Source organism: Mauremys mutica, chromosome 11, assembly GCF_020497125.1.
Source record: "Mauremys mutica isolate MM-2020 ecotype Southern chromosome 11, ASM2049712v1, whole genome shotgun sequence".
Lineage (NCBI taxonomy): Eukaryota > Metazoa > Chordata > Testudines > Geoemydidae > Mauremys > Mauremys mutica.
Window position 1 is genome coordinate 575,017 of NC_059082.1, and position 27,554 is coordinate 602,570.

At 49.5% G+C, this 27,554-nt stretch overlaps 1 protein-coding gene across 10 annotated transcripts in view; it reads right to left on the minus strand.

Moving 5' to 3' along the window:
* Nucleotides 1-27,554, minus strand: part of PPIP5K1 (diphosphoinositol pentakisphosphate kinase 1) — a 129,294-nt gene that overhangs the window by 32,318 nt on the left and 69,422 nt on the right. For 5 of the 10 annotated variants that reach the window (XM_044978841.1, XM_044978840.1, XM_044978839.1 and 2 more), the window contains 3 exons: nt 23,011-23,133; nt 7,817-7,879; nt 1,783-1,962 (listed from right to left, as the gene is read on the minus strand). The exons of 1 other annotated variant lie outside the window; for it this stretch is intronic. In XM_044978841.1, the coding sequence (XP_044834776.1) occupies nt 1,783-1,962; nt 7,817-7,879; nt 23,011-23,133 (366 nt within the window). The remainder of the gene's footprint in view (nt 1-1,782; nt 1,963-7,816; nt 7,880-23,010; nt 23,134-27,554) is intronic. 4 more of the 10 variants (XM_044978842.1, XM_044978843.1, XM_044978845.1 and 1 more) reach the window with 4 other exon arrangements.

Below are 27,554 nucleotides of genomic sequence, written 5' to 3' on the forward strand. Positions count from 1 at the left end.
CAGGAGAAAGCAGCCTTTAGGCTGGGCTGATTGGGAAGTGGCTGCAGCTGGGGCCACGCCCCAAACTGAGCCACAGGGCCTTATAAGAAGGCCAGGGAGGCCAGAAGCAAGTCAGTCTCTCTCTAGCTCTAGAGGGGGATGGGCCTGGCTGCAGGGAGCTAAACAAGAGGTACCTGAGTGGAGCAGGGCTGGGGAAAGGCTGAGGAGCTGGGGAGCTCCAGCCTGGAAAGCCCCAGGCTGCAGCCTAGCAAGCCCCGGGCTGCAGCCTAGCAAGCCCCGGGCTGCAGCCTAGCAAGCCCCAGGCTGCAGCCTAGCAAGCCCCAGGCTGCAGCCTAGCTATAGGCCAAAAGGTACTGGGGGTTGCAGAGGGCAACGCAGGGGTAGGCCAAGGCAGCAGGTCCAAACCCCCTTTGCCGATGATGAGTGGTGGATACTGCAGTCTGCCCCAGTGAACGGGGGCTAGATGGAGACTGGGCAGTAGCCCCCACTGAGGCAAAGTGTGGATAGTGGGGTGGGGGTTCCCCTGGGAGGGGGAGACCCAGTTAAAGGGGCACCGGGGTCCTGGGAGGGACACGGGGGCCAGTAGCTGGAAGGCGAATCACCGGCCTGCAGAGGGCGCTCTGGACACTGGACTGAGCTAATTCCCAAGGACGACCAGTAGGAGGCGCCGCAGGGGTGAGTCCGGCCCGTTACAAGGACTCTAAGTCTTTGAGCCCTGTCCTTAAGAGTTCACGGCACCTCAAAGAGTCCTCAAGAGTTCGAGGCACCTCAAACAGAGTGCGGGTTGCTCTTGAGCATGAATTTCCCGCAGTCCTTGCAGAGTTTGAACCTGGGGGACCCGGGGGGGGGGGAGGCCCCCCAACTACGAAGAACTATATACAATGAACTGATTATTCAGTGGTATTATAGTTACTTAAACGACTAAACGGTAAGGATAGGACACTGCCAACTTGCTACGCAAGAGAAGTTCCAGCTAGCCGTCACCGGCGGTAAAAAGGAACTGAGGGGTTGGAGGGTCAGCGGGCCCCTTTATAGGGCACCGTGGTGACGCCACTCCAGGGGGCGCCCGGGCCGACCCTACGGACGCTGCTAGGGAAAATCTTCCGGCTGGCGTGCACGCGGCGCGCGCACATCTACTTTGAATGGACATGAACAACCACTCGAAGAAGAACATGCACATCCTGACACTGAGCACCTATAGGCGCGCTACTCGAAGAAGCAACAGGTTAATTTCAGGGGTTTCAGGCTGCTCGGTCATTCTTATGCTATGGCTCCTGCTTCTTTACCTTTCTCCACACAGCAGTCATCCACCTCAGTTCCTTTATTAAACTGAAGGGACATGAGGATTACACTTCTCTGGGGATTAGGCATGGGGTAGAGAGATCTATGTCAGCAGTCCATCAAGCTGCTGGAGCAGTGTCTCAGACAGATGAAAGCACCCCAATCCACATTGGCCATCGCTCCACAAAAGAAGCATAAGTACCCACTCTGACTAGAGGAAGAAGGCACTGTGCAATTTCCAAGGATGAAGACCACAAAGTTACAGCTACACAGAAAAGTTATTAGCCCTAAATGGAAAGTACCTTCCTCAGGCTTCAAAACTGCCCTGATGCAACCACCCACATGCCTCACTGCAGCACCAACCCGAGGCTCTCAGAGAGGTAGAGAGGGAAATGCTTTCCCTGGTTTAGAAAGCACAGCATACATTGCATTCTCAAGCAGGCAGCTCTCCCCCGCTCAGCTATAAGAGCGTGGGCTTGAGGCAGCTGCAGTGTGCAGTACCGTAGAGGCACTCCAAGTCATCCTGGCCTGAGATCAGCCAGCTCCTGAAGAGACGCAGGTGGTAGGAACACTGATGTAGGTGGTGGGCCAGAGTGGCATCCAAGGAGATGTTCTGTCTCATGGCATAGTCAGAGGAAAAACGGCACAGCAGCGGGACAACACGGTGGTGTTCAAGCACATCTAGAGAAGGGAACCACAGAAGGCGAGAGAGAGAGAAAGAGAGAGAGAGTAGCTGAGAAATGAGAAAATGGAGACAGGTGGGGAAAAGGCCATATGCTGAACCCCCAGCCCCAGAGCTGGAGAGTAGGAAGAGCCCTCTCCTCACCACACAATATGCTGCACCTTCAGCCCCCAGGGTACAATTCCATTGAAGAGCTCATTTACATTTAGGTTGTTTCTTTCCAAGATTTTAGTTTTTCTAAAATGAACAAACCCCAGGAACACATTTTTAGCCTGTGTGTAATTAAGATCCAGGCTGGGCTACAAAACAAGAAAGGTAGCCCCAGGCCTGGCCCTTCTCAAACTGAACCAAGAAATCCAGATTCAGCCTTTGGTGCCAGAATCCTGAGCACTGCGTATGGGGAAGAAAAATGTAGGGCTTGGAGAGCATAGCAAGGCTGGAAAATAGCCAGCAGGGAGGCTGAGAAATTAGCTGAGAACAGATCACCTTGAAGTTCTGAAAATGCAGAGGGGCTCAAGTTATTTACAGCCCCCAAGAAGACAACAGTGCCAAGAAACACTGGGAAACGTATCGCCCCACTCCATAAAATTGTATTGTCATCCTCAAGGCACTGTGGAAAGACAACTAAATTCCTTCCCTTCACGCACTGTGGGACTCATGATATTGTAGCCCAGTTACTCCTGGAGTCACAGATTTTAAGGCCAGAAGGGTCTATTATGATTATCTAGTCCAGCCTCTGGCACAGGGCAGAGAATTTCACCCAGTGGTTCCTGTATCGAGCCAATCGCTTGTGGTTGAGCTACAGCAGATATTTTTGAATGAGACATCCAGTCTGGATTTAGACAGGGAATGCATCGTGTCCCTAGGTAAGTGGTTCCAGTGGTTAATTACCCTCACTGTTAAAACGTGCACCTGATTTCTAGTCTGCATTTCATAGAATGATAGAACTGGAAGGGACCTTGAGAGGTCATCTAGTCCAGTCCCCTGCACTCAAGGCAGGACTAAGTATTATCTAGACCATCCCTGACAGGTGTTTGTACAACCTGCTCTGACACCTCCCTAGGCAATTTATTCCAGTGCTTAACCACTCTGGCAGTTAGGAAGTTTTTCCTAATGTCCAACCTAACCATCCCTTGCTACAATTTAAGCCCATTGCTTTTTGTCCTATCCTCAGAGGTTAAGAACAACAATTTTCCTCCTTGTAACAACCTTTTATGTACTTGAAAACTGTTATGTCCCCTCTCAGTCTTCTCTTCTCCAGATTAAACAAACCCAATTTTTTCCAATCTTCCCTCATAGGTCATGTTTTCTAGACCTTTAATCATTTTTGTTGCTCTTCTCTGGACTTTCTCCAATTTGTCCACATCTTTCCTGAAATGTGGCACTCAGAACTCGACACTCCAGTTGAAGCCCAATTAGCACAGAGTAGAGCAGAAGAATTACTTCTTGTGTCTTGCTTACAACACTCCTGCCAATACATCCCAGAATGATGTTTGCTTTTTTTGCAACAGCGTTACACGGTTGACTCTCATAATCCCCAGATCCCTTTCCACAGTACTCCTTCCTAGGCAGTCATTTCCCATTCTGTACGTGTGCAATTGATTGTTCCTTCATAAGTGGAGTATTTTGCATTAGTCATAGAATCATAGAATAGAATATCAGGCTGGAAGGGACCTCAGGAGGTCATCTAGTCCAACCCCCCTGTCCTTACTGAATTTCATCCTATTTACTTCAGACCCATTCTCCAGTTTGTCCAGATAATTTTGAATTTTAATCCTATCCTCCAAAGCACTTGCAACCCCTCCCAGCTTGGTGTCATCCACAAACTTTAAGTGTACTCTCTATGCCATTATCTAAATCATTGATAAAGATGTTGTTGAACCTTTTGTTCAATAACAACAAGTGCAGAGTCCTGCACTTAGGATGGAAGAATCCCATGCACTTCTACAGAATAAGGACCGAGTGGCTAGCAGTTCTGCAGAAAAGGACTAGAGGTTACAGTGGACGAGAAGCTGGATATAAGCCAACAGTGTGCCCTTGTTGCCAAGAGGGCTAACAGCATTTTGGGCTGTATAAGTAGGAGTATTGTCAGCAGATCGAGGGATGTGATCATTCCCCTCTATTCGGCATTGGTGAGGCCACATCTGGAGTACTGTGTCCAGTTTTGGGCCCCACACTACAAGAAGGATGTGGAAAAATTGGAAAGAGTCCAGCAGAGGGTACCAAAAATGATTAAGGGGCTGGAGCACGTGATTTATGAGGAGAGGCTGAGGGAACTGGGATTGCTTAGTCTGCAGAAGAGAAGAACGAAGGGGATTTGATAGCTGCTTTCAACTACCTGAAAGGGGGTTCCAAAGAGGATGGATCTAGACTGTTCTCAGTGGTACCAGACAACTGAACAAGGAGTAATGGTCTCGAGTTGAAGTGGGGAAGGTTTAGGTTGGATATTAGAAAAACTTTTTCACTAGGAGGGTGGTGAAGCACTGGAATGGGTTACCAAGGGAGGTGGTGGAATCTCCTTCCTTAGAGATTTTTAAGGTCAGGCTTGACAAAGCCCTGGCTGGGATGATTTAGTTGGAGATTGGTCCTGCTCTGAGCAGGGGGTTGGACTAGATGACCTCCTGAGGTCCCTTCCAACCCTGCTATTCTATGATTCTGTGCACAGAACCGGACTCAGAACCAATCCCTGCAGGACCCCACTCGTTATGCCCTTCCAGCATGACTGTGAACCACTGATAACTACTCTCTGGGAATGATTTTCCAACCAGTTATGCACCCACCTTATAGTAGCTCCATCTAGATTGTATTTTCCTAGTTTGTTTATCAGAAGGTCATGCGAGACAGTATCAAAAGCCTTACTAAAGTCAAGATATAACACATGTACTGCTTCCCCCCATCCACAAGGCTTGTTACCCTGTCAAAGAAAGCTATCAAGTTGGTTTGACACTATTTGTTCTTGACAAATCCATGCTGACTGTTATTTATCACCTTATTATATTCTAGGTGTTTGCAAATTGATTGCTAAATTATTTGCTGCATTATCTTTCCAGTTGTAGAAATTAAGCTGACTGGTCAGTAATTCCCTGGGTTGTTTTTATTTCCCTTTTAATAGATGGGCACTTTATTTGCCCTTTGCCAGTCTTCTGGAATCTCTCCCATCTTCCCTGACTTTTCAAAGATAATCACTAATGGCTCAGATATCTCCTCAATCAGCTCCTTGAGCATTCTAGGATGCATTTCATCAGGCTCTGGTGATTTGAAGACATCTAACTTGTCTAAGTATCAGAGGGGTAGCCGTGTTAGTCTGGTTCTGTAGAAGCAGCAAAGAATCCTGTGGCACCTTATAGACTAACAGACGTTTTGCAGCATGAGCTTTCATGGGTGAATACCCACTTCTTTGGATGCAAGAAGAAGAAGTGGGTATTCACCCACGAAAGCTCATGCTGCAAAACGTCTGTTAGTCTATAAGGTGCTACAGGATTCTTTGCTGCTTCTAACTTGTCTAAGTAATTTTTGACTTGTCCTTTCCCTATTTTAGACTCTGATCCTACCTTATTTTCATTGGCATTCGCTATTTTAGAGATCCCATTGCCACCAACCTTCTTGGTGAAAACCGAAACAAAGAAGTCATTAAGCACCTCCACATTTCCTAAGCCATTTCCACATTTTCTGTTACTGTCTTTCCCCCCTCATTGAATAATGGGCCTACTCTGTCCTTGGTCTTCCTCTTGCTTCTAATGTATTTGTAGAATGTTTTCTACAAATCTGTCTGGCTCCAGCTCCCAGCCATTGGATCTCATGTTGTTTCTGTCTGACGGATTAAAGAGCCCTATGCTCTGTGCACTCTGTTTCCCCAACACGCACTGTGGGTGCCCTATTTCCCTCTATAATCTCTCTATGGGCATCAGGCTGCTATTACAATGGGGACAGGGGGTGGCCTATGGAAGGCTGCTCCACAAAGGAAAAGCTTGGCCTGCACGTCAGAGTGACACATGCCATACATGCTTACCAAACTATTTTCAGAAAGATACTGGAATGAGCCATGCAGCTGCTCCCTTTGCACAGAATGAGACCAAGTCCACCTGGCAATTTCTCCCATGGTCTGACCTGCTTGGAGACTCAGTATATATACGCACCAGAAGCTGTACACAGGCTAAGCTACCTGAGCGAGCATGAATCCCACTAGTGTGGATAACAACAGCAGTGAAGACAGCACAGTGCAGTGTTCAGAGTGCACTAGTGAGCTGAGCATAACTCAGGGTCTGTGTCAGGCTTGAACTATCCATGCTGAAGCCCACGCTGCCCTGTCTTCCTGGCTCTTGTAACCTGAGCCAGCGCAAATCCAGCCAGCACACGCAGGCTAGCCCATGCAGAGCTTTGGCTGTGCAGACATACCCTTCAGAAACTAGCCAGACCATAGCTTTGTGCTTTATGATGGTTCTTTTCTGATCTTAGACTTGTCTTCCAGATCAGAGTGTTTACTGAACACCAGCATTCAGGTTGAGAGGAGCCGGCCTAACCCATCTAAGAGAGAAGAACTTAGACTGATAACTCCTAATAACCTGCTCTAGTCCCAGCCACTCCCTATCCATGAGGAATGGGGAGGAACTTTGGCTGTAAAACAAACTTTTTCTGAACATTTCTGTTTAAGGCTTAGAGAGAAAATAGTTGTGAACCATTTGACAGTTAGACCAGGAGAATCAATTGTCTTCAAAACATCTAAAGATGCACAGAATCAGCATCAGGTTAGGAACTACACAGAGCAGGGGAGTTGGAGCACACAAGGAGCAGGGCCACTCTTCCCCTATTCCTTGCTGTTAGGGTGGGGAGAGCAAAGCAGACTGCACTGCAGCTGCTCTCCCTCCTGGCTAAAAAGAGGGGGACAAATATGGAGTCCAGTCTCTGAATTTCATGGGTTCAGTGGGGAAGATTTCCCACAGCAAAGGAGCAAGGCACTGTCCCTCTGAATGTCAGTGAACATTCCACGACCTTCCTTCGGGACCATATTTGTTTGTATGTGATTAAAAGTGAATTCTCCAGCGACACCATGCTTGGGGTAGGGTGCATGTGAAAAGGTGAGACCAGCCCTACTAATGCCATCACATTGGGTGGGGGATGAAGAGAGATGGGGGGGGACGGGACATGAGAGGGACCAGCGTTACAAGCGACCGTGCAGGTGGGAGACCAGGAGAGAACCAGAGCTACCAAGGCCACTGTGCTGAGGGGCAGCTTGGCTAGAGGAAATGCTAGGGATCTCTGCTGTTTTATCCACTTACTCTCACCTCCGCAGATTGCATTTTCTATGGCCACCAGGTGGCCTCACTTATTAACGCCATCTAACCCCAGAGCTGCCCTTGCTCTTTCTCCGCCGCCATACACAGCAGACTAGGGAGCCAGTCACTGCTGCTCTCAGGATGCAGACTGTCAAGGCAGATTGTGCTGCAGGGTTTGCACGATTATGCATCCCACACCATCAGTGAGATGGAGAGAGTGAGCATGGGGAAGACGCTGATGCCAGCACAGAACTTGAGGCTGCTAAAGGATCCAATTCTCGTTTGCTCACATTCGGTTGATCAGTCGAAGTACAAACACCTCTGGGAAAAACAGGCTGCCAGGCTTCTAACAGCCTGACCAGGCCTGGGCCCCTCACAGACAGTAACACAAAGTGAGCAGGTTAGTCACAATGAGACAACAGGGAAAACGGTGGAACAGTTGGACACCAGATACACGGACGCACAGAGGAACATGAGAAGGCTGAAGGGAGGGGAACACAGAACGACGTGCAGAAAGAACGGAACGTGAGGATGAGGTTAGAAGCGTGAGAAAAACGTCAAATCAAGGAAGCAAACGTACCATTAGTCGGATGCTTTGCAAACGACACAGAAAATCGTTTTACGGCTGGCATAGACAAGAGCTCTGAGGAAATAAAAACAGATCATCTCAGTTAATAGTCTGCTTCTAAGGAGCCCTAGACTTTGCATGCTTACAGCTATCCCTGCCTGACAGACCCCTCACACTTATCCGTCTGCCTGAACCCCAGACACCCGCTCCCACTTGACACGTCTCCTGACACTCCTTACATCTGCAGAACCTGACAGAGTCCTCCAGACCCCTCTTTAAACCTGCTCTCTGCCTCCCTTGCACTTATGCCCACTAACAGTCTCCCTTCCTGATACCCTGCAATGCTCTCACATTTCTACAGTCCCATTCTTATACACAGGAGGCACTCCCTTCCCTCCTATCTCATTTTGCCTAGAGAAACTCTCTGCTCTCTGAGTTGTGCATGGACTGGTCCTACTAGAGATAGCTGGGGGAAGAGATAGGGCTCTTCTGCACAAGTGACCAGGACATTCTCAGAGTCAGTAAAGCACAAAGCCACAGAACAGAACGCAGCAGCACAATATAGGCCAAGCCCCTCGGAATTTATTCGAGAGAAGTGACGTGCCTAAGACTGTTCTCCCCTCACAGGAACAAAAGATTCAGAGTAAAGGACACTGTAGCCTCAGCGTGTCCCCTCCAGAATCTGTGCTAAGCAGAGAGCTTTATGAATTAAAAAGGAAAGTCAAATGTACAACTGAACAGAATAAGCAGGTGCCCCCAGACCTCGCCCCATGAGGCATTCCCAGATACAGGCCAGGCATGGCCCCTCAAGCACAGCTGGGCCTCACAAAGATCCCTTTGGGCATGAGCCAGGCCAGGTTCCTGGCCACAGAGGAGGCAAAGCTGTCTCACATAAGTTATGTGGAGAGTGGGGGAATGAAAACAGATGGTGCATAAAAGGGCTCAGCTTTCATAGTACAGTGTTTTTATTTCCATAATCTACCAGAGAAGTCTGCACAGTGAGGCATAGGGAATATTGCAGGTAGCTCCTCAGAGCATGTGGGAAGGAACAGGCCAGCACAAACTGAAGAGAGAAAGAAGCTGACTGGATCCATAGCTTGGGGAACAGAGCCCAGCTGGTCAGACTTCCACCACTGCGTGGGAATTAAAAAGGTTTTCATTTCTCAGTGTCTCTTTTATGCTTCCTTTTTAATCAGAGCCATAAGAGCTACACACAACCTTGCCCTTCCACACGTACTCTAATTCAGCTGGCATAAACACCATCTCATCCTTGTGTCCACACCATGCTGCTGGCTAGGTTTATGGAAATACCTCGGACTTGCCCCCACAATTAATTTTAGCCAAGGGCTCAGGGACATTTCTGCATTTCTCTTACTGTCTGGATGGCCCTGAGACTGAATTGCTCTGTTTATTCCTGGGTAGATGCAGCACAGGTAGAAGTAGGACAAGATTCCCATCCACATGCACTCAAATTGGACAGTGTTTCTCAGCCTTGACCCTGTAAATCAGCTCTAGAGGTGACAATGACATTCAGTCTCCATACCCCACTCAACAGCCGGCTATGTGGAACTGGCCTGAGGCCAACCAACTCACGTCACAAAAGGAGATACCACTGATGACTTTCACTCACTAGTGGATTGCGCTCCATCACATCAGTAATGTAGAGGTGAAAAGATCCATATCCTAGTCACAGTCCCCAGCAAGGAGACTTTTAAAGGAAATAAAGCCAATTCAACTTCATAGAGCAGCAATGAGTCTATGGAGGAAAGCACTACAAACAGGGCACTATGTACTCTGCAATTCAGCAGCCACAGAATGAGAAGCAGAAGCTACCACTGGCCCAGAATTGCGCTCCAGAATCTTAGGGTGTGTCTCGGGTTTAATCCAAAGATGTTTGATGTGAGTCAAGTAACTCACAGTATGCAAGTCGCACCAACAGGATGCGCACGGAATACTTGTTCCATTTTCAATTCACAATGTGTGAACACATTGCAGCAGTCTGCTGCAAACTCAGGGTGCAGTGTTGGGGAGAGGTCCTTTGTTTTGCTGCTGAGTAGCATGCATCCTGGGATTGTTTTTGCTGTGAATTGTTGGAAGCCAGGTAGGTTCTATTTTTTTTTGTTAATTCTACATTTTTGCATTCTCCACCCCATCCTTCCTTTCCCGACAGTCTTGTGCGATTTTCAAATTGCTGTCAGTCAGCATGAACTCAACAATGCTCCATTCCACTATGGTGACAACTGAGAATATTCAGAACCTGCCCGGGCTGCATTATAGCACTAAAGTCAGATGAAATTGGCATTTCATTTTGCCAATCACCCCACAAGCAGGAGAATATTCTATGGCAGCAGCAGCAGAACACACTGGAGTGGGGGGAGCAGGATGAGGAGGAAGAGGACACTGCCGACCTGCGTGAACTAGTCCTCACCAGTTCCTGAATGAGTTACATGGTTCTCAGCACAGTCTATGGGCCTGGGAAACCAGTGTGGATTGGTGGGAGAGGATGTTCTGCAGGCCTGGGATGACTGGCCGTGGCAAACACTTCAGGCTAGGGAGGGTTACCCTTTTTAGAATTATGTTCCCACTTTGGTTTTTCTGTTTTGTTTGTGTGCTGGAGGCACTTCTGTGATGTTGGTAAGGTTAAAAGGGGGGTTATGGGAGGCTTCAGGGGTGAGCTGGCTAGTAATCCTCCCTACACCCCCATTAGGCTGTCCTGATTCTCTAGGATGTTATACTGGGGCGGAGGCAGAGAACAGAGGGGGGAGGGATAGTTCAGTGGTTTGAGCACTGGGCTGCTAAACCCAGGGTTGTGAGTTCAATCCTTGAGGGGGCCGCTTAGGGATCTGGGGCAAAAATTGGTCCTGCTAGCGAAGGCAGGGGGCTGGACTTGATGACCTCAAGGTCCCTTCCAGTTCTAGGAGATTGGTATATCTCCAGTTATTAAAATGAATTAATGCCTGACTAGGAGGCAGAGAATGCTCATATTAAAAAAGGTAAAGAACAGACCATTGAGATATGCTGCAAAGTTATTCACTAGGATGGTTCCCCTAGAAATGCTGCAGGAGTGGAAGAAGCTTGAAAGCTATACCTGGGGCATGGGCAAGCATCCATTCCCTACAACATGCAAAACTATATTGAACAATTTCTCAGTCTTAAGTTCTGCTATATCTCCACAGAAGACAGAACAATAAATAGAGCCATACAATGATCATCAGTTAGAATGCATATAACAGGGCATTTGTTCCTCAGCAGGGAGCAGTTGGCATGCCTGGTAAAGACAGTTGCAGAACTATGGTATACAACACATCACTTAAATCAGCCTCTGTACAAGACAGCCATTTTTTAAAAAAGCTCCAGAGGCGATCCTGGCAATAACAGGCTGGTAAGCCTAACTTCAGTACCAGGCAAATTGATTGAAGCTACAGTAAAGAATAGAATCATCAGACACACAGATAAATATGATACATTGGGAAAGTATCAACAAGGCTTTTGTAACGGGAAATCATGCCTCAGCCATCTATTAGAATTCTCTGAGGGAGTCAACAAGAATGTGGGCAAGAGTGATCCAATAGCTCTAGTATAGTTGGATTTTCAGAAAGCTTTTGACAAGGTACCACATCAAGGGCTCTTTAGCAAACTAAGCAGTCATGGGATGAGGGGGAAGGTCCTCTCACGGATCAGTAAGATAGGAAATAAAGGGTAGGAATAGAATGTCCGTTTTCACAATAGAGAGAGGGTACCCCAAGGATCTGAACTGGGACCAATGCTGTTCAACATATTCATAGATGATCTGGAAAAAGGGGTAAACAGTGAGGTGGCAAAACTTGCAGGTGATAGAAAATTACTTGAGATAGTTAAGTCCAAAGCAGATTGTGAAGAGTTGCAAAGGGATCTCACTAAATCTGATGACGGGGCAAGAAAGTGGCAGATGAAATTCAACAATAATATGCATTGATAAATGCAAAGTAATGCTCATTTGAAAACATAATCCTAACTATACATACAAAATGATGGGATCTAAATTAGTTGTTACTGCTTAAGAAAGATCTTGGAGTCATTATCGTGGATAGTTCCCTTAAAACATCCACTCAGTGTAGAGCAACAGTCAAAAAAGTGAACAGAATGTTAGGAGCCATTAGGAAAAAGGATAGATAATAAAACAGAAAATATTAGTGCTACTATATAAATCCATGCTATGTGCACTTCTGGTAGCCTCGTCTCTAAAAAGATATTAGTACAGAGAAGGGAAACAAATTATTACTAGTGGTATGGAACAGCATCCATATAAGGAGAGATTAAAAATACCAGGACTGTTCATCTTAGATAAGAGATAACTAAAGGGGAATATGCGAGAGGTCTATAAAATCATGACGGGTATGGAGAAAATGAATAAGGACGTGTTATTTATTTACCCCTTCACATAACAAGAACCGGGGTCACCCAATTAAGTTAGTAGGCAGCAGATTACACAAACAAAAGGAAGTATTTCTTCACACAATGGACAGTCAACCTGTGGAACTCATTGCCAGGGGTGTTGTGAAGGACAAAAAGTATAACTGGGTTCAAAAAAGCATTAGATAAGTTAATGGAGAACAGGTTCATCAGTGGCTATTAACCAGGATGGTCAGGGATGCAACCCTATGCTCTGGGTGTCCCTAAATCTCCAACTGCCAGAAGATGGGACTGGATAACAAGGGATGGATCACTCAGAATTGCCCTTTCTGTTCATTCCCTGTGAAGCATCTGGCACTGGCCACTATTAGAGACAGGTTAATGGCCCGGATGGACCATTGGTCTGACTCAATATGACCTTTCATATGTGCTTATTTATACCTCATGTAAACTATGAGCACCCACCAAACTCCTTTTACTGTAACAACTGTCTCAGTAAACTTGATTTCTGCAGAAATGAATGCTTTCATTATTCAAATCTGTTGAGGGAGGGAAGGCAGTGTAGAGACTATGCTTCACCAATCTAGTGGCCACGTTGAGGGCACAAGGAGGGGGATGGATTCAGTAGTCAAGGTAGATAAGGGAAGAGGAAAGGAAGACAGGCAGATGGGCAAGTGGCCTCCATGCCATGGGCCTGAAAATGGTCAATAGTCATGGCGTTAGCATGTCACAGAGGCCAATTGCCTGGTGGAGCAACCACCATTTTGGAAACACTTTGGAGGGCGAGGGGGCAATGGGCAGCATGAGCCAAGGGAGGCAGGGGCTGGATACTCGGAAGGGCTCCTAGCTCACATCTGCCTACAATGGCTGCGGACAGCAATGTGGCACAATACTAGATTGCAGAATTACATGCTGAAGTTCCCTCCAGGGAACGTGCCTTTTCAGTCCCGAATGGGTTTCTGTCTGGGCCTTGGATTCAGCCAATGCAGGGCAGGAATTGTGACCCACTGCAGGAGGGTGGGACTGCAGCTAGCTGGCATGAGGGTCCTGAGTCCTAAAAAGATCCTGTCTCTCAGGAGACAACTCCTCTCTGGTGTCCTCCTGCTCATCCTCTGATGGGTCTGGTCAGTCTTCATCGGGGGTGGAGTGGGGTGCAGGCAGCAGATCCCAAATGGTGTCTGTACTGGATGGACTAGAATTGTGTAGAATCCTATCTAGTTCATCAAAAAATGCACAGGTCACATCCCCTGCCATATTGCCTTCTTTTGTCCCATGCTGTAATGTACTTTCTCCTGAGCTGCTTGCTCTTTATCTGGCACTGCTTGGCATCCTGGTCATGACCCCTTGCAGACATCTACTTTGCAATGTACACAAAAAGGTCTTTATCCTAGCCACAAGAGCTCCCTGAACTGCCACTTCTCCCCAGATGGCGATGAGATCCAGGGTCTCAGCCCAGCTCCAAGCGGCTGCATGAGGGCATATTGTGGGGCTTCTGGAGTGCTATGGTGGTCACACTGCAAAAAAATGATACACTGGAGTCCAGGAGCAAATGGGCAAAATCTGGTTCTGTGTCAGCTTCTGAAAGGAGGCGGTATAGTCCTGGAAACTTGACATCAGAGCAGGGAGGGCACAAAGGTAAACTGATAGGTCAGTAATGGTCAACCTGGATAGCTACTGGAAGCATGTAAAAAGTAGTGCGCACAAACAACAGCTGAACTAATATGATTCGAAGCAAACGTCCACTTTGCAAGAGAGTTTGCAGTAAATGTGTAATTAGTGAACAGTGATGGGATGGCGTTGCATGTATTCAAGTGTTTTCAAACATATTAACTTGATTTCATCCACTATAAAGCCCCCCCGTGTAGACAAGCCGTTAGCTTAGAAACATAACAGTAAAAATAAAACTGTTGTCTGAACTGCCTCACTCACCTCTATTGATTGGTAACTCTGAAATCTAAAGAAGATAATTAACAATGCTGGTATTTAAAACACTTCACTGCAGAAACACTCAATCAAAGGGCTTGTCTCACTTTCTAAAGTGCCTCCCCCAGGAGCCAAAAGCCTCAACAGCTTCCTATGCAGCTGCTAAAATCTTCAGCTTCCTCCTCACAACTTCCACAAAGCAGCTTGTTGGCCCTGGCAGAGCAGAAAAGCATGGAGACAATGAGAAAGAAACTGAATTTAACACTAAAATAAATAATTCTGGGGCAAGTGACTTGATCAGGTTGGTCGCCTTCATACTGAATTAAATAAAAATGTACCTTCTAAACATTTATTTTATGTGTCACTCCACAAAAATGTCAAAGAATGCAGGGACCTTGCCACAGGATTTAGACCCAGCCTGCTGGAAACTGCCCAGGGCCTTGACTATAAGCAATCAATGGTACTGGCCATTCAGAATTTGTAGGCAGGCCCCAGCTGCCCAGCATACCTGCTGCAGCATTCAACAGGCAGTGAATGAGCACAGGGCCAAGACTGAGGAGACCTGGATTCTATTCTTAACTGCTACCAGCTTGCTGCATGCCCTGCACCAAGTCAATTCTCTCTATGGGAATAATACTGCCTTTGAACTTTGAAAGTGCCTAGAAGCTACAGAAGAAAAAAAAAAAAGAGACACAGGCTATTCTTTCCAGCCCCTTCACCTGTATCCCCACACTGGATGCCTTGAGCTAGCCTGCCTTATACTGGCAGATTGGCTCTGGGACCTATTGCATAACCAGCACAGCTTCTCTTTCCCAGCCACCTAGGGCAGCTCAGAAGAACGGATAGGAAAAGGTTGACAGAGACAAGGTGGTTGAAGTAATATTTTTAATCAGTGAGAGAGACAAGCTTGAGTTACACAGAACTCTTCTTTAGGTATGGGAAACGTATCCAGAGTGTCACAGCTAAATACAAGGTGGAAGAGATTGTTTAGTAGCTAAACACATAATCTAAGAGATCATTTAAGATGACGTGGCCTGTTAATACCCGTGCAGTCACAGGACAAACAAGGGGGGTTAGCAGGCTACAGATTGTTGTAAGAAGCTGTAAATTCAGTGTCTTTCTTTTTTAGTGTCTAGCAGAGAGTTATGAATTTAAGCTTCCAAGCTCATCTTTTGAAGTTGTGCAGGTTTCCTTTGAGGATGAGGACAGGGGTCAGATACAGAGTGATCGCTTTGTGAGAAGTGTTTGCCCAGGGGTGATACTGGGTTTTTGTCTTTTACTTTTTTCTTTGTGAGTCTGAGCATAGTGATTGACTGGTTACACCCACAGAGTTGCTATGGGGCAGTTAGTACACTGGATGAGCTACACCACATCATGATGGGCACATGTTAGATCCCGGGATCCTGACAGGTGTGTTATGTGGGTCACTGATCATCATACCCATCCTTTCTCGCCAATACCTTGGGAACAACATAGCTAGCACACCACAGCAAACAAGGAGAAGGTTTTGCAGTTTCCCTCAGTTTGCTTTCCTGATATCTGCCACCCTTATGTTGCATTAGGGAATTCCCATCCTTTATTCAGCTCATGGGGACAAGCGTCCCTATTACATTCTACACCACAATCAGTGGCTGTGCAAATGATTATGACTGACCAGGCAGCAGATCGGCTCATAGGCAACAAAGACCTGGTATTATGCAGAAGTCTCTTGTAACAAAGATGGAAGAAGAGCAGCAAAAACTCAGCAGACTGATCAATACAACATTCTCCTTGAAGTTCCAGTGAGTTTGTGGTTTGCAAATGCCCTCCCCAGAGTGCTTTGCCGGACCAGCTCCCTCTTTATTCCATTCTATCCCACTCACAATGGGCCATGGTCACAAGAACTGAGCTAACATGGAAAAATAAACAATCCTCCAACTTCACATCTCCCAGAACATCCCAGCTTCTACACTAAGTCCTTAGAGGCAGAAGTGCCTCATTGTGTCTCTCATGCAGTGCAACCCATAGGTGCTGGAACTAGGGTGCTGGGGGAGCTGCCATACCCCCTGGCTTGAAGTGGTTTCCATTATATACAGGGTTTATGGTTTGATTCAATGACTCTCAGCACCCTCACTATAAAAATTGTTCCAGCACCCCTGGTGCCACCACACTGTAAGTGCTGTATAAAATACAAATGACTATTCTTCTTTAATGTGTCAACCGGACAGTTCCTCTTCACTGACAAAGTACAGGCCAGCACTTAAACCAATGAGCTGAATGTTTGATTTTATCAGGTCATCTTCATTAGGGATTCAATTGCAGATTTTTCAGGCAGCTTCTGCAGTGAGTGAGTGATAGTGATGAGAGTTTGCAAACTCCTCCCAGCATCCTAGTCACCACCTGCATCAGCACCTCAGGTGTACAGAAGTGTCTGGATGTGAGTGCATTCCAGAGGTTCTCCCACAGATGCCCATAATACATATACTTCCCCCTTCCTAACATTCCCAGCCTGACCCCACCATGCATGTCATTCTGCTAACATGGCAGCCCCAGCTCCATAGAGCCATACGGAGATAAAAAACGGTTACCCACCTTTTAGTAACTGTTGTTCTTCGAGATGTTTTGTTCATGTCCATTCAAAGTAGGTGTGTGCGCGCCGGGTGCACGCCAGCCGGAAGATTTTCCCTAGCAGCGTCCGTAGGGTCGGCCCGGGCACCCCCTGGAGTGGCGCCACCGCGGTGCCCTATAAAGGGGCCCGCCGACCCTCCACCCCCTCAGTTCCTTCTTGCCAGCTCTCCGACAGAGGGGTAGGAGGGTGGGTGTTGGAATGGACATGAACAACACATCTCGAAGAACAACAGTTACTAAAAGGTGGGTAACCGTTTTTTCTTCTTCGAGTGGTTGTTCATGTCCATTCAAAGTAGGTGACTCACAAGCCTAACCTTAGGAGGAGGGGGTCGGAGATCACTGCAGACTAGAGAACTGCACGACCAAAGGCTGCGTCATCCCTTGCCTGGTGCGTGATGGCGTAGTGAGCCAAGAATGTGTGGATGGAGGACCACGTGGCCGCTCTACAAATCTCTTGAGTCGGGACCTGAGCCAGGAACGCCGCAGAGGAGGCCTGCGCCCTAGTGGAGTGGGCCGTGACCGGAGGGACAGGGGTCTTAGCTATACGGTAGCATTCCCAGATGCAGGTCGCAATCCACAAAGAGATTCGCTAAGAGGAGACCGGGAGACCCTTCATCCTCTCTGCCACTGCAACGAAGAGCTGAGCCGAGCATCTGAAGGGCTTGGTACGCTCTATGTAAAAAGCCAAGGCCCAGCGGACATCCAGGGAATGAGCCTCCGCTCCTCGCTGGAGGAGTGTGGCTTCGGAAAAACACCGGGAGAAATATATCTTGGCCCATGTGGAACTGGGATACGACCTTAGGTAGAAAGGCCGGATGAGGTCTAAGCTGGACTTAGTCCTTGCAGAAGACAGCGTACGGGGGCTCAGATGTTAGCGCCCGAAGCTCCGACACCCTTCTGGCCAAGGTGATCGCCACCAGGAAGGCGGTCTTGTATGACAGGTATAGCAGGGAGCACGAAGCCAGAGGCTCAAAGGGAGGCTCTGAGAGGACAGAGAACCAGATTCAGGTCCCAGGTAGGGGTCAGTGGACGAACATGCGGGAAGAGCCTGTCCATACCCTTAAGGAAACGCCCAACCAGCGGCTTCGCAAACACCGAGGCACCCCCTTCCCCAGGGTGGAAGGTGGATATAGCCGCCAAGTGAACGCGAATGGAGGAAAGGGAGAGGCCCAGATATCTTAGGTGAAGCAAATAGTCTAGGACAATGGGGATTGGGACCCCCAGCAGGTCATGACCTCGCTGACCCGACCATATGGAGAAGCGCTTCCATTTTGCCAGGTAGGTGGCCCTAGTGGATGGTTTCCTGCTACCCAGCAGCACCTGCCTAACCTGCTGAGAGTACTGCAACTCCACCAGGTTCAGCCATGGAGCATCCAGGCTGTGAGGTGAAGGGATTCGAGGTTCGGATGGCGGAGGGAGCCCCAGTCCTGCGTGATCAGGTCCGGTAGCAGGGGCAACATCAGGGGCGCCTGAACTGACATGTGCAGGAGAGACGTGTACCAATGCTGGCGCGGCCATGCCGGGGCTATCAGGATTACCCTCACGTGGTCCCTGTGAATTTTCAAGAGCACCCTGTGTATCAGGGGGAACAGAGGGAAGACGTGGAGCAGACTGACCGCCCAGGACTGTAGGAAGGCGTCCGACAGAGACACCTGACTGCGGCCCAGGAGGGAGCAGAACCTTCAGCACTTCCTGTTCTCCCTCGAAGCAAACAGGTCTAACTGCGGAAAGCCCCAGAGCTGGAAAAATGAGCGCACCACATCCCACCGAAGGGACCACTCGTGACCCCGGAATGAGCGGCTGAGGGTGTCTGCCAGACCATTCTGCTCCCCCGGGAGGTAGAATGCCGTCAGGTGGGTGGCATTGAGAACGCAGAAATCCCACAGCGTGAGGGCTTCCCTGCACAGCGGAAAGGAGCGTGCACCCCCCTGTTTGTTGTTATAGAAAACTGTCGCCGTGTTGTCCGAGAGGACCGAAACACATCTGTCGGCCAGGTGGGACCGGAAGGTCAGACAAGCCAGGCGGACCGCCCTCAGCTCCCTGACATTGATATACAACTCGAGGTCCGATGACGACCACAAGCCCTGCGTTCTGAGGTGACCCAGGTGCGCTCCCCAACCTCGATCCGAGGCATCCGTCACCAGGGAGAGGGAGGGCTGCGGGGCCGCAAAGGGGACACCCTTGCATACTTCCCGCGGGGCGAGCCACCACCGCAGCGAGCTGAGCTCCAAACTGGGAATGGACACCACCAAGTCCAGGGGGTCCCTGGCTGGGCAGTAAACTGTCGCTAACCAGGACTGTAGCGGGCGGAGCCGGAGTCTGGCGTGGGCCACCACATAGGTGCTTGCCGCCATGTGGCCCAACAGCCGAAGGCACACTCGCGCCGTGGTTACTGGGGCGCAGCACAGACCCAGGATGAGCTCGGAAATCGCATGGAACCTGGATTCCGGCAGATACGCTCTGGCATGAGTGGAGTCCAGAACAGCCCCTATGACCTCTATCCGTTGTGTCGGAGACAGGGTCGACTTGGCTTCGTTCAAGAGAAGGCCGAGATCGAGAAAGGTCCGCCTGATGAACGACACCTGTGACTCTACCTGCTCCTTGGAGAGACCTTTTATAAGCCAGTCGTCCAGGTAGGGAAATACCTGGATGCCCTGCCTACGCAGGAAGGCGGCCACGACTGCCATGCACTTCGTGAAGACCCTCAGAGCAGCTGACAGGCCGAATGGGAGCAGAGTGGACTGCAGATGAGCATCGGCCACGACAAACCTGAGGTACCAATGGTGTCGGGGAATTATGGCAATGTGGAAATAGGCGTCCTTTAAGTCGAGGGCGGCATACCAATCTCCTGGATCCAGGGAGGGAATGATCGAGGACAGGGAGACCATGCGGAACTTGAGCTTTCGCACAAACTTGTTCAGCCACTGCAGGTCTAGGATGGGTCTCAGGCCCCCTTTCGCCTTCGGTATGAGGAAATACCGGGAGTAGAAGCCTTTGCCCCTGAGCTCCCGTGGGACTTCCTCCACTGCCCCTGCCTCCGTGAGGGACTTCACTTCTTGAGTTAGAAGTTGCTCGTGAGATGGGTCCCTGAAGAGGGACGGGGAGGGGAGTTGGTGGGGCGGGAGGGAGGAGAACTGGATAGAATATCCCCTCTCTACCGTGTGGAGCACCCATCTGTCCGACGTGACTCGGGATCAGGCACGGTAGAAGGGGGACAGACGTGACCCAAAGGTTGGGGTGGAAGGATCCAGAGTCTCAGTTGGTATGTCTCCCTCGACCATACCATCAAATAGAGGGTCTAGGCCCTGATGATGGCCTCGATTGGCCCGACGCCTGGCCGGAGGGGTGGCGTTGGGGACGCCTCCTGCCATTTCTGCCCCGCCTGCGACCCGACTCCTGGCGAGTCTGTGGCTGGTACGGGCGGGGGGCCGCCTGCGGCCTAAACTGCCTGCGCTGGCTTGCGGGGGTATGCAGGCCTAGCGAGCGAAGCGTGGCCCTTGAGTCCTTTAGGTTATGCAGACGTTTGTCTGTCCTTTCTGAAAATAACATCTGCCCCTCGAAGGGGAGGTCTTGGATTGTCTGCTGGACCTCATAGGGCAGGCCCAAGACCTGGAGCCATGCTCCCCGCCGCATGACCAGGCCCGTGGCCAGGGTGCACGAGGCTGAGTCCGCCACATCTAAGGCGGCCTGGAGAGAGGCTCGGGAGATCAGCTTCCCCTCCTCCACTAGGGCCGAAAACTCTGACCTCGAGTCCTGAGGAAGGAGCTCCGCAAACTTCGACATGGCCGAACACGTGTTGTGACCATATCGGCTTACAACCGCCTGTTGGTTGGCAATGCGGAGTTGTAGGCCCCCTGTGGAGTACACCTTTCTGCCAAAGAGCTCGAGTCTTTTCGCATCCCTGCTCTTTGACGTTGACCCCTGAAATCCCTGACGTTCCCGCTGGTTGGCCGCATCCACTACCAGGGAGTCTGGGGGGGGAGGGGCTGTACAGGTGTTCCTGCCCCTTCGAGGGGACGAAATAGCGCCACTCGGACCTCTTGGCGGTAGGGGCCAATGAGGCTGGCGTTTGCCATAGGGTGCGGGACGTATCCGCTATAGACTTTATCAGCGGGAGGGCCACCCTGGATGGTCCTGCGGGAACCAGGATGTCCACAACAGGGTCCGCGTCCACCTCGATTTCCTCCGCCTGGATCGCGAGGCTCTGCGCCGCTCTGCGGAGCAAGTGCTGGAGGATACGAGTGTCCTCCAGGGCCGCTGCCACAGCCGTGCCCGAGACCGCTTCGTCCGGGGAGGACGACGAGGAGAGTACCTGGAGCGGCCCTTCCTGTGGTGCATGCAGTCCCTCAGGGTCCTGCGGCACACGGTACCGTGGTTGCAGTGCCGGTTCTGAGTCTAAATGCGGCACCGCGACAGGTACCGGGGTCGCCAGCGAGCGGCTTGGCGTAGCATGCGGTGCCTGCGGAGCTGGACCTGAAGCCGCTGCCGGTGCCGCTGCCCTGCTAGGGGGTGCTGAGCTTGAAAATGGCACACTCATGCCCAGCGACAGTGCTGGTGGAGGAGGGGGAAGCAGCTGCACTGGGGCCACCAAGGTCGAAGACACCGATGCCGATCTTGATCGTGGGCCGAATGCCTGGCCTACCGACTGGTGGTAGGCCCAGGGAGTCTAAAATGGCCACTGCGATGGCGGCTGCCATTGTTGCTGCCACTATGGGTAACGGTGGTGGCTTGCCCCCGACTCCGATCTCCTGCTCCGCGACCGGCTGGAGCGATAGGAGTCTGAGTCTGAGGTCTCTGAGTATGAGGACCTGGGGGGAGCGGCACCCGGTGCTGATGGAGAGCAGTGCGGAGGTAGCGGCGCGCTTCTCGCCTGGTCCAGTGCTGTCCTCATGGCCTGGTGCGGGGAGGGAGGCGACAGCATGGCCAGTTTGCCCCTAGACTGCACCAGGGGACGGACCACCGCAGGCAACTCCCTGCGGTGTGGAGAGACCGGCCTCGAGAGTCCCATCAGACCTGAGGCCGCCTCTAACGCCTCCGGGGTCAAAGGGGGTTGTAGGTCTCCGCCGAGGTCCGGAGAATTAGGCTGGTCCAGACTCGACCGCCCTCTCTGCGGTGCGGGAGTCGACGGAACCGCCGAGGGCTGTAGCCCAGCCTGTCCACTCGTGGTTGCGGATGACGTCGGCCTTGGATCCTTGTGGGGTGACCTATCCCTCACCAGCTTCCTCCTCTTGGCGGGCACCGGCGAAGGCGAGCGGTGCCGCACTGAGGCCGACCTCCTTAGACCCGACTCCGTCCGGTGCCGGGTCTTTGATGACTTGGGCTGGGCCCTAAGTCCTGATGCCAGTGCCGGGGCGCTCCGCACCGAAGGAGACGTGCTGGGCACCGCCTCGGCTGGCTCCGGGTCCGAAGGTGGCTGTAGGGCCGCCTCCATCAGGAGGACTCTAAGTCTTTGAGCCCTGTCCTTAAGAGTTCGCGGGCGGAAGCCTCTACAGATAGAGCACCGGTCCTTTTGGTGGCTCTCTCCGAGGCACCTTAAACACGCAGAGTGTGGGTCACTCTTGGGCATGAATTTCCCGCAATCCTTGCAAAGCTTGAACCCGGGGGACCCGGGCATGCCCCAGCGGGCAACAAAAACTCAGGGGGGAGGGGGGAGGACCCCCCAACAACTAAGAACTATATACAGAGAACTACTCAGCTAACTATAATACAACTTATTCACTAAATGGTAAGGATAGGACACTGCCGACTTGCTATCGCAAGAGAAGTTCCAGCTAGCCGACACCGGCGGTAAGAAGGAACTGAGGGGGTGGAGGGTCGGCGGGCCCCTTTACAGGGCGCCACGATGGCACCACTCCAGGGGGCGCCTAGGCCGACCCTACGGACGCTGCTAGGGAAAATCTTCCGGCTGGCGTGCACGCGGCACGCGCACACCTACTTTGAATGGACATGAACAACCACTCGAAGAAGAACTTGGTCTTCTTATGGGCTTAGAAGTAAAGCACAAGTGGGACCATTTGAGACAAGCAAGCTGACCCTCCAAGCATACAGGGACAGACCAATGGCCCATTGAGCTCAGTAATCCACCTCCAAAGAGCGGGTACTGTCAGTTTGCTTGGAGCAATACATAACAATTCAACTGTGACTGTGGTTAGTGTAGGTGCAGAGGATATTCAATTCATTCATGTCTAATTCTCTGGAAAATCTTACTACAGCTTTGCCTCAGTAACATCTTTAGACAGCAAGTTCCACAAGTCAATTATCTGCTACACAAAGAACATTCATACCATCTTTGTATGTCAGGCTGGCGGCGAACTTTTTGCCATGGCTGCGTGCGTAGTCCTGAAGGTTTGGGGCACTGGAGGAGCCTCCGAGCACAGTAGTGCTAAATAGTCCTGTACACTGCGACCCTGGAAAGGTGTGGGAGGGCATTAGTATTACGTCTCCACAGCATGCAGCTACAGAAGACATTAGCAGAGTTAGCAGGGGAGAAGTAATCTGCCCCATCTCCAGGAGATGAATCTCCAGAAGGGCCTGATGCCGGAGAAGGCAGCAATCCCCTCCAAAGGAGATCAGCACTGGGCACAGCATTGGGATCTTGGTATTTGGAGATGAGGAAAGTTGCCTTACTGCACAATAACCAACCATGCAGGGTTTACTGTCACTTAGCTTTCCGCCTCCTGACCCAGGAGGCCCATGTTGACCAGTCTGAGTGCTAGGTTACCTACCCATCCACGTCAGTTATTTAGGATACCTAATCCCCTTAATCTGTAAGCACCAACAGCAAGCACTGCCCCTCTGCCCTCCCTCCAGTGCTCTTGTGCAGGGATTTTGCTAGTTCTGTAGAAAGCAGCCAGCACTGCAGCACAGAGGAGGAGGAAGCAGGGAATAAATCGAGAGAGGAGGGAGTGTCTATAGCCCAATCAGGATTTTTCAAGTAATGAGGAATCTGCTGATCAGGAAATAGAGAGCTTTCTCATCGCTCTACTGAGTACAGAGAAAAGACTGGATACCCAGCTGGTGATGCGTCACTATATCAGGCACTGGGCTGCTGGTGCCAGACCTCTACCCATCAGCACTGGGGAAAGAAATCTATCCAGAGAGCCATTTTTCAGGTTTTCAGATATACAAGCTGCTGCCCCGATCAGTCCACAGGTCCCTCCAGTCCAGGATTCTGCCTTGATGTTTCAGAAAGGCCAAGTGACTCACAATGCTCCTCACCAACTGTGAGAAGCTATACAGGGCACAGTCCTGCCTGAGTCGGGCTTGCAAACCATCCATTTATGCCCCCACTGTCTCTCTGCAGACCTACTTAGGGATTTCTCTTTTCTTTCTTGGTTAAGACTTTCCAGTTGTACAAAGGAAAAAACACCCAAACAAAACTAACCCAACCCTAATTAAACCATGGCTTTGCTTTCTGCATCCACGGTTATATGCTCACTAGAAATCTGTTCTTAAAAAAAAGAATCACAATGTATTAAGCCAAGAGTTTTGTTGAGAGTCTGAAAATGACTGCCACATATTGTGTCATTCTGCCTGTTCTGGATGCCTCTATAAAAGTATGTTTCTCCATAAATTAAGTGTCCTAAATTTTTACTATCCACAATTAATTGTTGGCTCTTTTTTCCAGGCAGTTGGCAGTGCATATCTAGATTCAACTTACATAACACAGTAAGTTTATGACCTTTTACATGATATGTAACTATAACCTATAAACCCAGAGGAAGGATGGTCTGTAGAAAAGGCAGATAACTAGGAAGTCATCATTCTATTCCCAATCCTGCCACAGACTCATTGTGTGCAGAGTAACTCAGGTCAAAATTCTCAAAAGGAGTCTCTGATTTTGGGTGTGCAAGTTGATCCCTTAGGATTTTCAGATGCGCTGTACGCCCTCGGCTCCCATTGACTTCCGTCAGAGTGATATGAGCTCAGCACACTGAAAACCAGGCACAAGAGGTCACCATCTGGACACCCAAACAATGGTCTTTGCCTCTCAGAGCCACAGTGCTCCCTGGAATGCTTTGCACACCACATGGTAATGAATGTGGCTTAAGTGGTGGCTTGATGGTTGGGCATTTGGAACATGGTTCATATCAGTCGAGGAAAGCAATTTTGTTTATCCATATTGTGATCCAAAACTGTTAACTGTGGATGCAGCAGAGTATAAGCCCTTGCTCTCAAGAGGGGAGTCCCTCCAGGAGTGGGGAGGTGCTACACATGCTGCTCTCTCTCTTTTTTTTTTTTTTTTTTTTTTTTTTTTAAAACACTCCTTGAACAGTACAGGTCCAGGTACCTAAAAGCTGTTGACTTTACACTTATCTAAAGTTTTCCTCCTTTTTTAACTTAATAGCATTCTATTCTCCGCACCACTACCATTCCTCAAATTCAGCCCTTTTAAAACCTCTGTCATAGGCATGGTTTCATGGACATCTCATGGCATGCTGATTACTCACCCTGAGAAGCATTTCTTTTGACTGAGTTTAAATTTATTGACCTTTAATTGACTAACCCTTGTTCTCAAATTATGGGGCAGCATCAAAACTCAGGTCTGATCAATTTTTGCTATTATATCCATAATGTCACTTCAGACAGATTCCCTTTAATTCATATTCCCAACTCCTTTTTTATTCCTCTAGGGTAAATGCAGCAATTTTAGTCTTTGAGTCTCTCATTAACTACCCTCACTGTTCTGTCTCTGGGCCTCCCAAGCTCAGTTCTTCTACAGCCAAGGCACCAGCACTGGACATACTGATCCAGATAAGGATGTACAGTGACGGCCTAGTTTTCTATGCTAACGTCTATTTGCTGCTGTCTTCACTGAGCTCCTCAGGGCCTTAGCATGAGAATTCTTCATCAGGGTACCCTTGCTCAGAGAATTGACAGAGGGATGCAGAATCTTTCCCACCCAGAGTCCTGCTTTGTACCTAAGACTGAACGCAAACTCCTCACCCCAAGAGATGATCCCTTCAGCTGGAGATCTGAACCTTACTGGGAGCAGGCAGAGTGATGAAATTTGGCACTGTCATTATCTGTTCCAGAGAGAAACAGGAGCTCAGTCTCCAGGCCTCCCAATTTGCCATTTGACACCAGTTCTAAATTCCACATTTAACTCAGAGATTCCCCTGGTGCATCTATGGAACATTATTTTGTTTTCTCATATGTCATCTGATTTTCTCCTCTCTCTTCTTCTCCTGGCTGATCCTCAGTTAACTGCAAAGCACTCTGGGATTTTAGTCTGTTCATGAACTCACCTCTGTACTCCACCGAAGGACAAATTCCTTTTTCTTAGTTTTTCAAAGGAGTAGTGTTTGCTGAGTGTGAAGCAGCTAGCTCAACACAGCACCTTTCCTGTCAGAGTCTTCATGAGAAAGAGACACCCTGCAGAAAATATCCTTCCAAAGGAACAGGAATTTCCATATGTGATCACATCAAAGATCAATTCAGACCTGGAACCATCACCTACTGCTATTCTGGACCAGAAGAGTGGCCCATCCACTTGGTATCCCCCTCTCCGTGATGCACTAGATCACACCAATAGACCATTTAGTCCAGTATCCTGCCTCCAGCTGTAGCCAGGACCAGATGCTTCATAGAAACATGTATATTGTTTCCATATCTCACTGGGCAATACTATCCCATATCGGGAAATTGATTCCTAACTCTATAACTCATTCATTTCCTGAAGCAGGACTGTGGATGACTCTTGTAATTTATCCTGAAATTGTGACACTTAGCATAAGATGACACTATTTTTCCATCAGCTTTCAAAAGGAGTTAATTCAGTTCATACAACCAGAACAATTATTTGGGAACCATCTGTTGCTGCAAAGCTGCAGAAGAGGCATCAGGCTTGGTCAGCCAGCAAGTGGCTGAGAGGACAGAGGCATGCAGGGATGTGAACACCTCCCAGTGCAGCCAGGGGAGATCACAGCTCCCAGAGGATAAGCTTGGAGATTGTGCTACAATGCAATTATGACACCAAACAGCAGAAAAGAACACAAAGAAGCAAACAAACTGTGTAGCAAGAGCTCTATGTCTAATCACTTGGCTGAAGAGAAGGCAATACAAACGAAGTGAGAGACAGAGAGAGAAAGAGAAGATCATGACTATTCTTTGATCTGGCTAGCTCAGTACAATTGGCCGGGTCAGGGAAAATGAGCTTGTGGAACTGGCATGCTTTTATATGGATCATTTCTCCATAAAGACTCTACACAACCTACCCCCTCCATCTCTCAAGCTGCGCCTGTGGCCTTCCCCTTTCCAGTGGAACATTTTAAGGGCTCCAGCAGAGTAAACCCAACTCAAACTTACTGTGATGATAGCTCAGGAGGGGATGGTAACAGCGCTATACCCAGGGTCCTCTCCTGTCTTCTCCGTTTGGTGTTTGTAACCATTCTGGTTTTATACCAGAGTACTAGCACTCATCCTTCTCCCTCCATGGCAATAGATTAAGAAACACCACCAGCCAGTCACTGGCAAGGCCACTTAGTGGGAAGTAGGCACAGTCTGACACTGGAGCAGGACTTGCTCGAAGCCCAGCAGTAGCAACAGGTGGTAGTGGCTAACAGACCCACCCACAAGAATAGGTGCTGAAGCCCAAGCCAGAGGGAGAGCCAATCGAAGACCAGCTGTCCTTCCTACTCCTCCCCACACATAGAGAACACACATCTCAGTTGTGAAGGGGATTAATCTAGGTTTCAATAAAGCCAGACAAACGCATTAGGAAGGAAGAGACCCATGAACAGGTAACAGATGCATTGTCCCTTTAAATACATCAGAGAGATAAATACCAGGGAGGGAGAGGAGTTATTTAAGCTAGGCGCTAATGCTG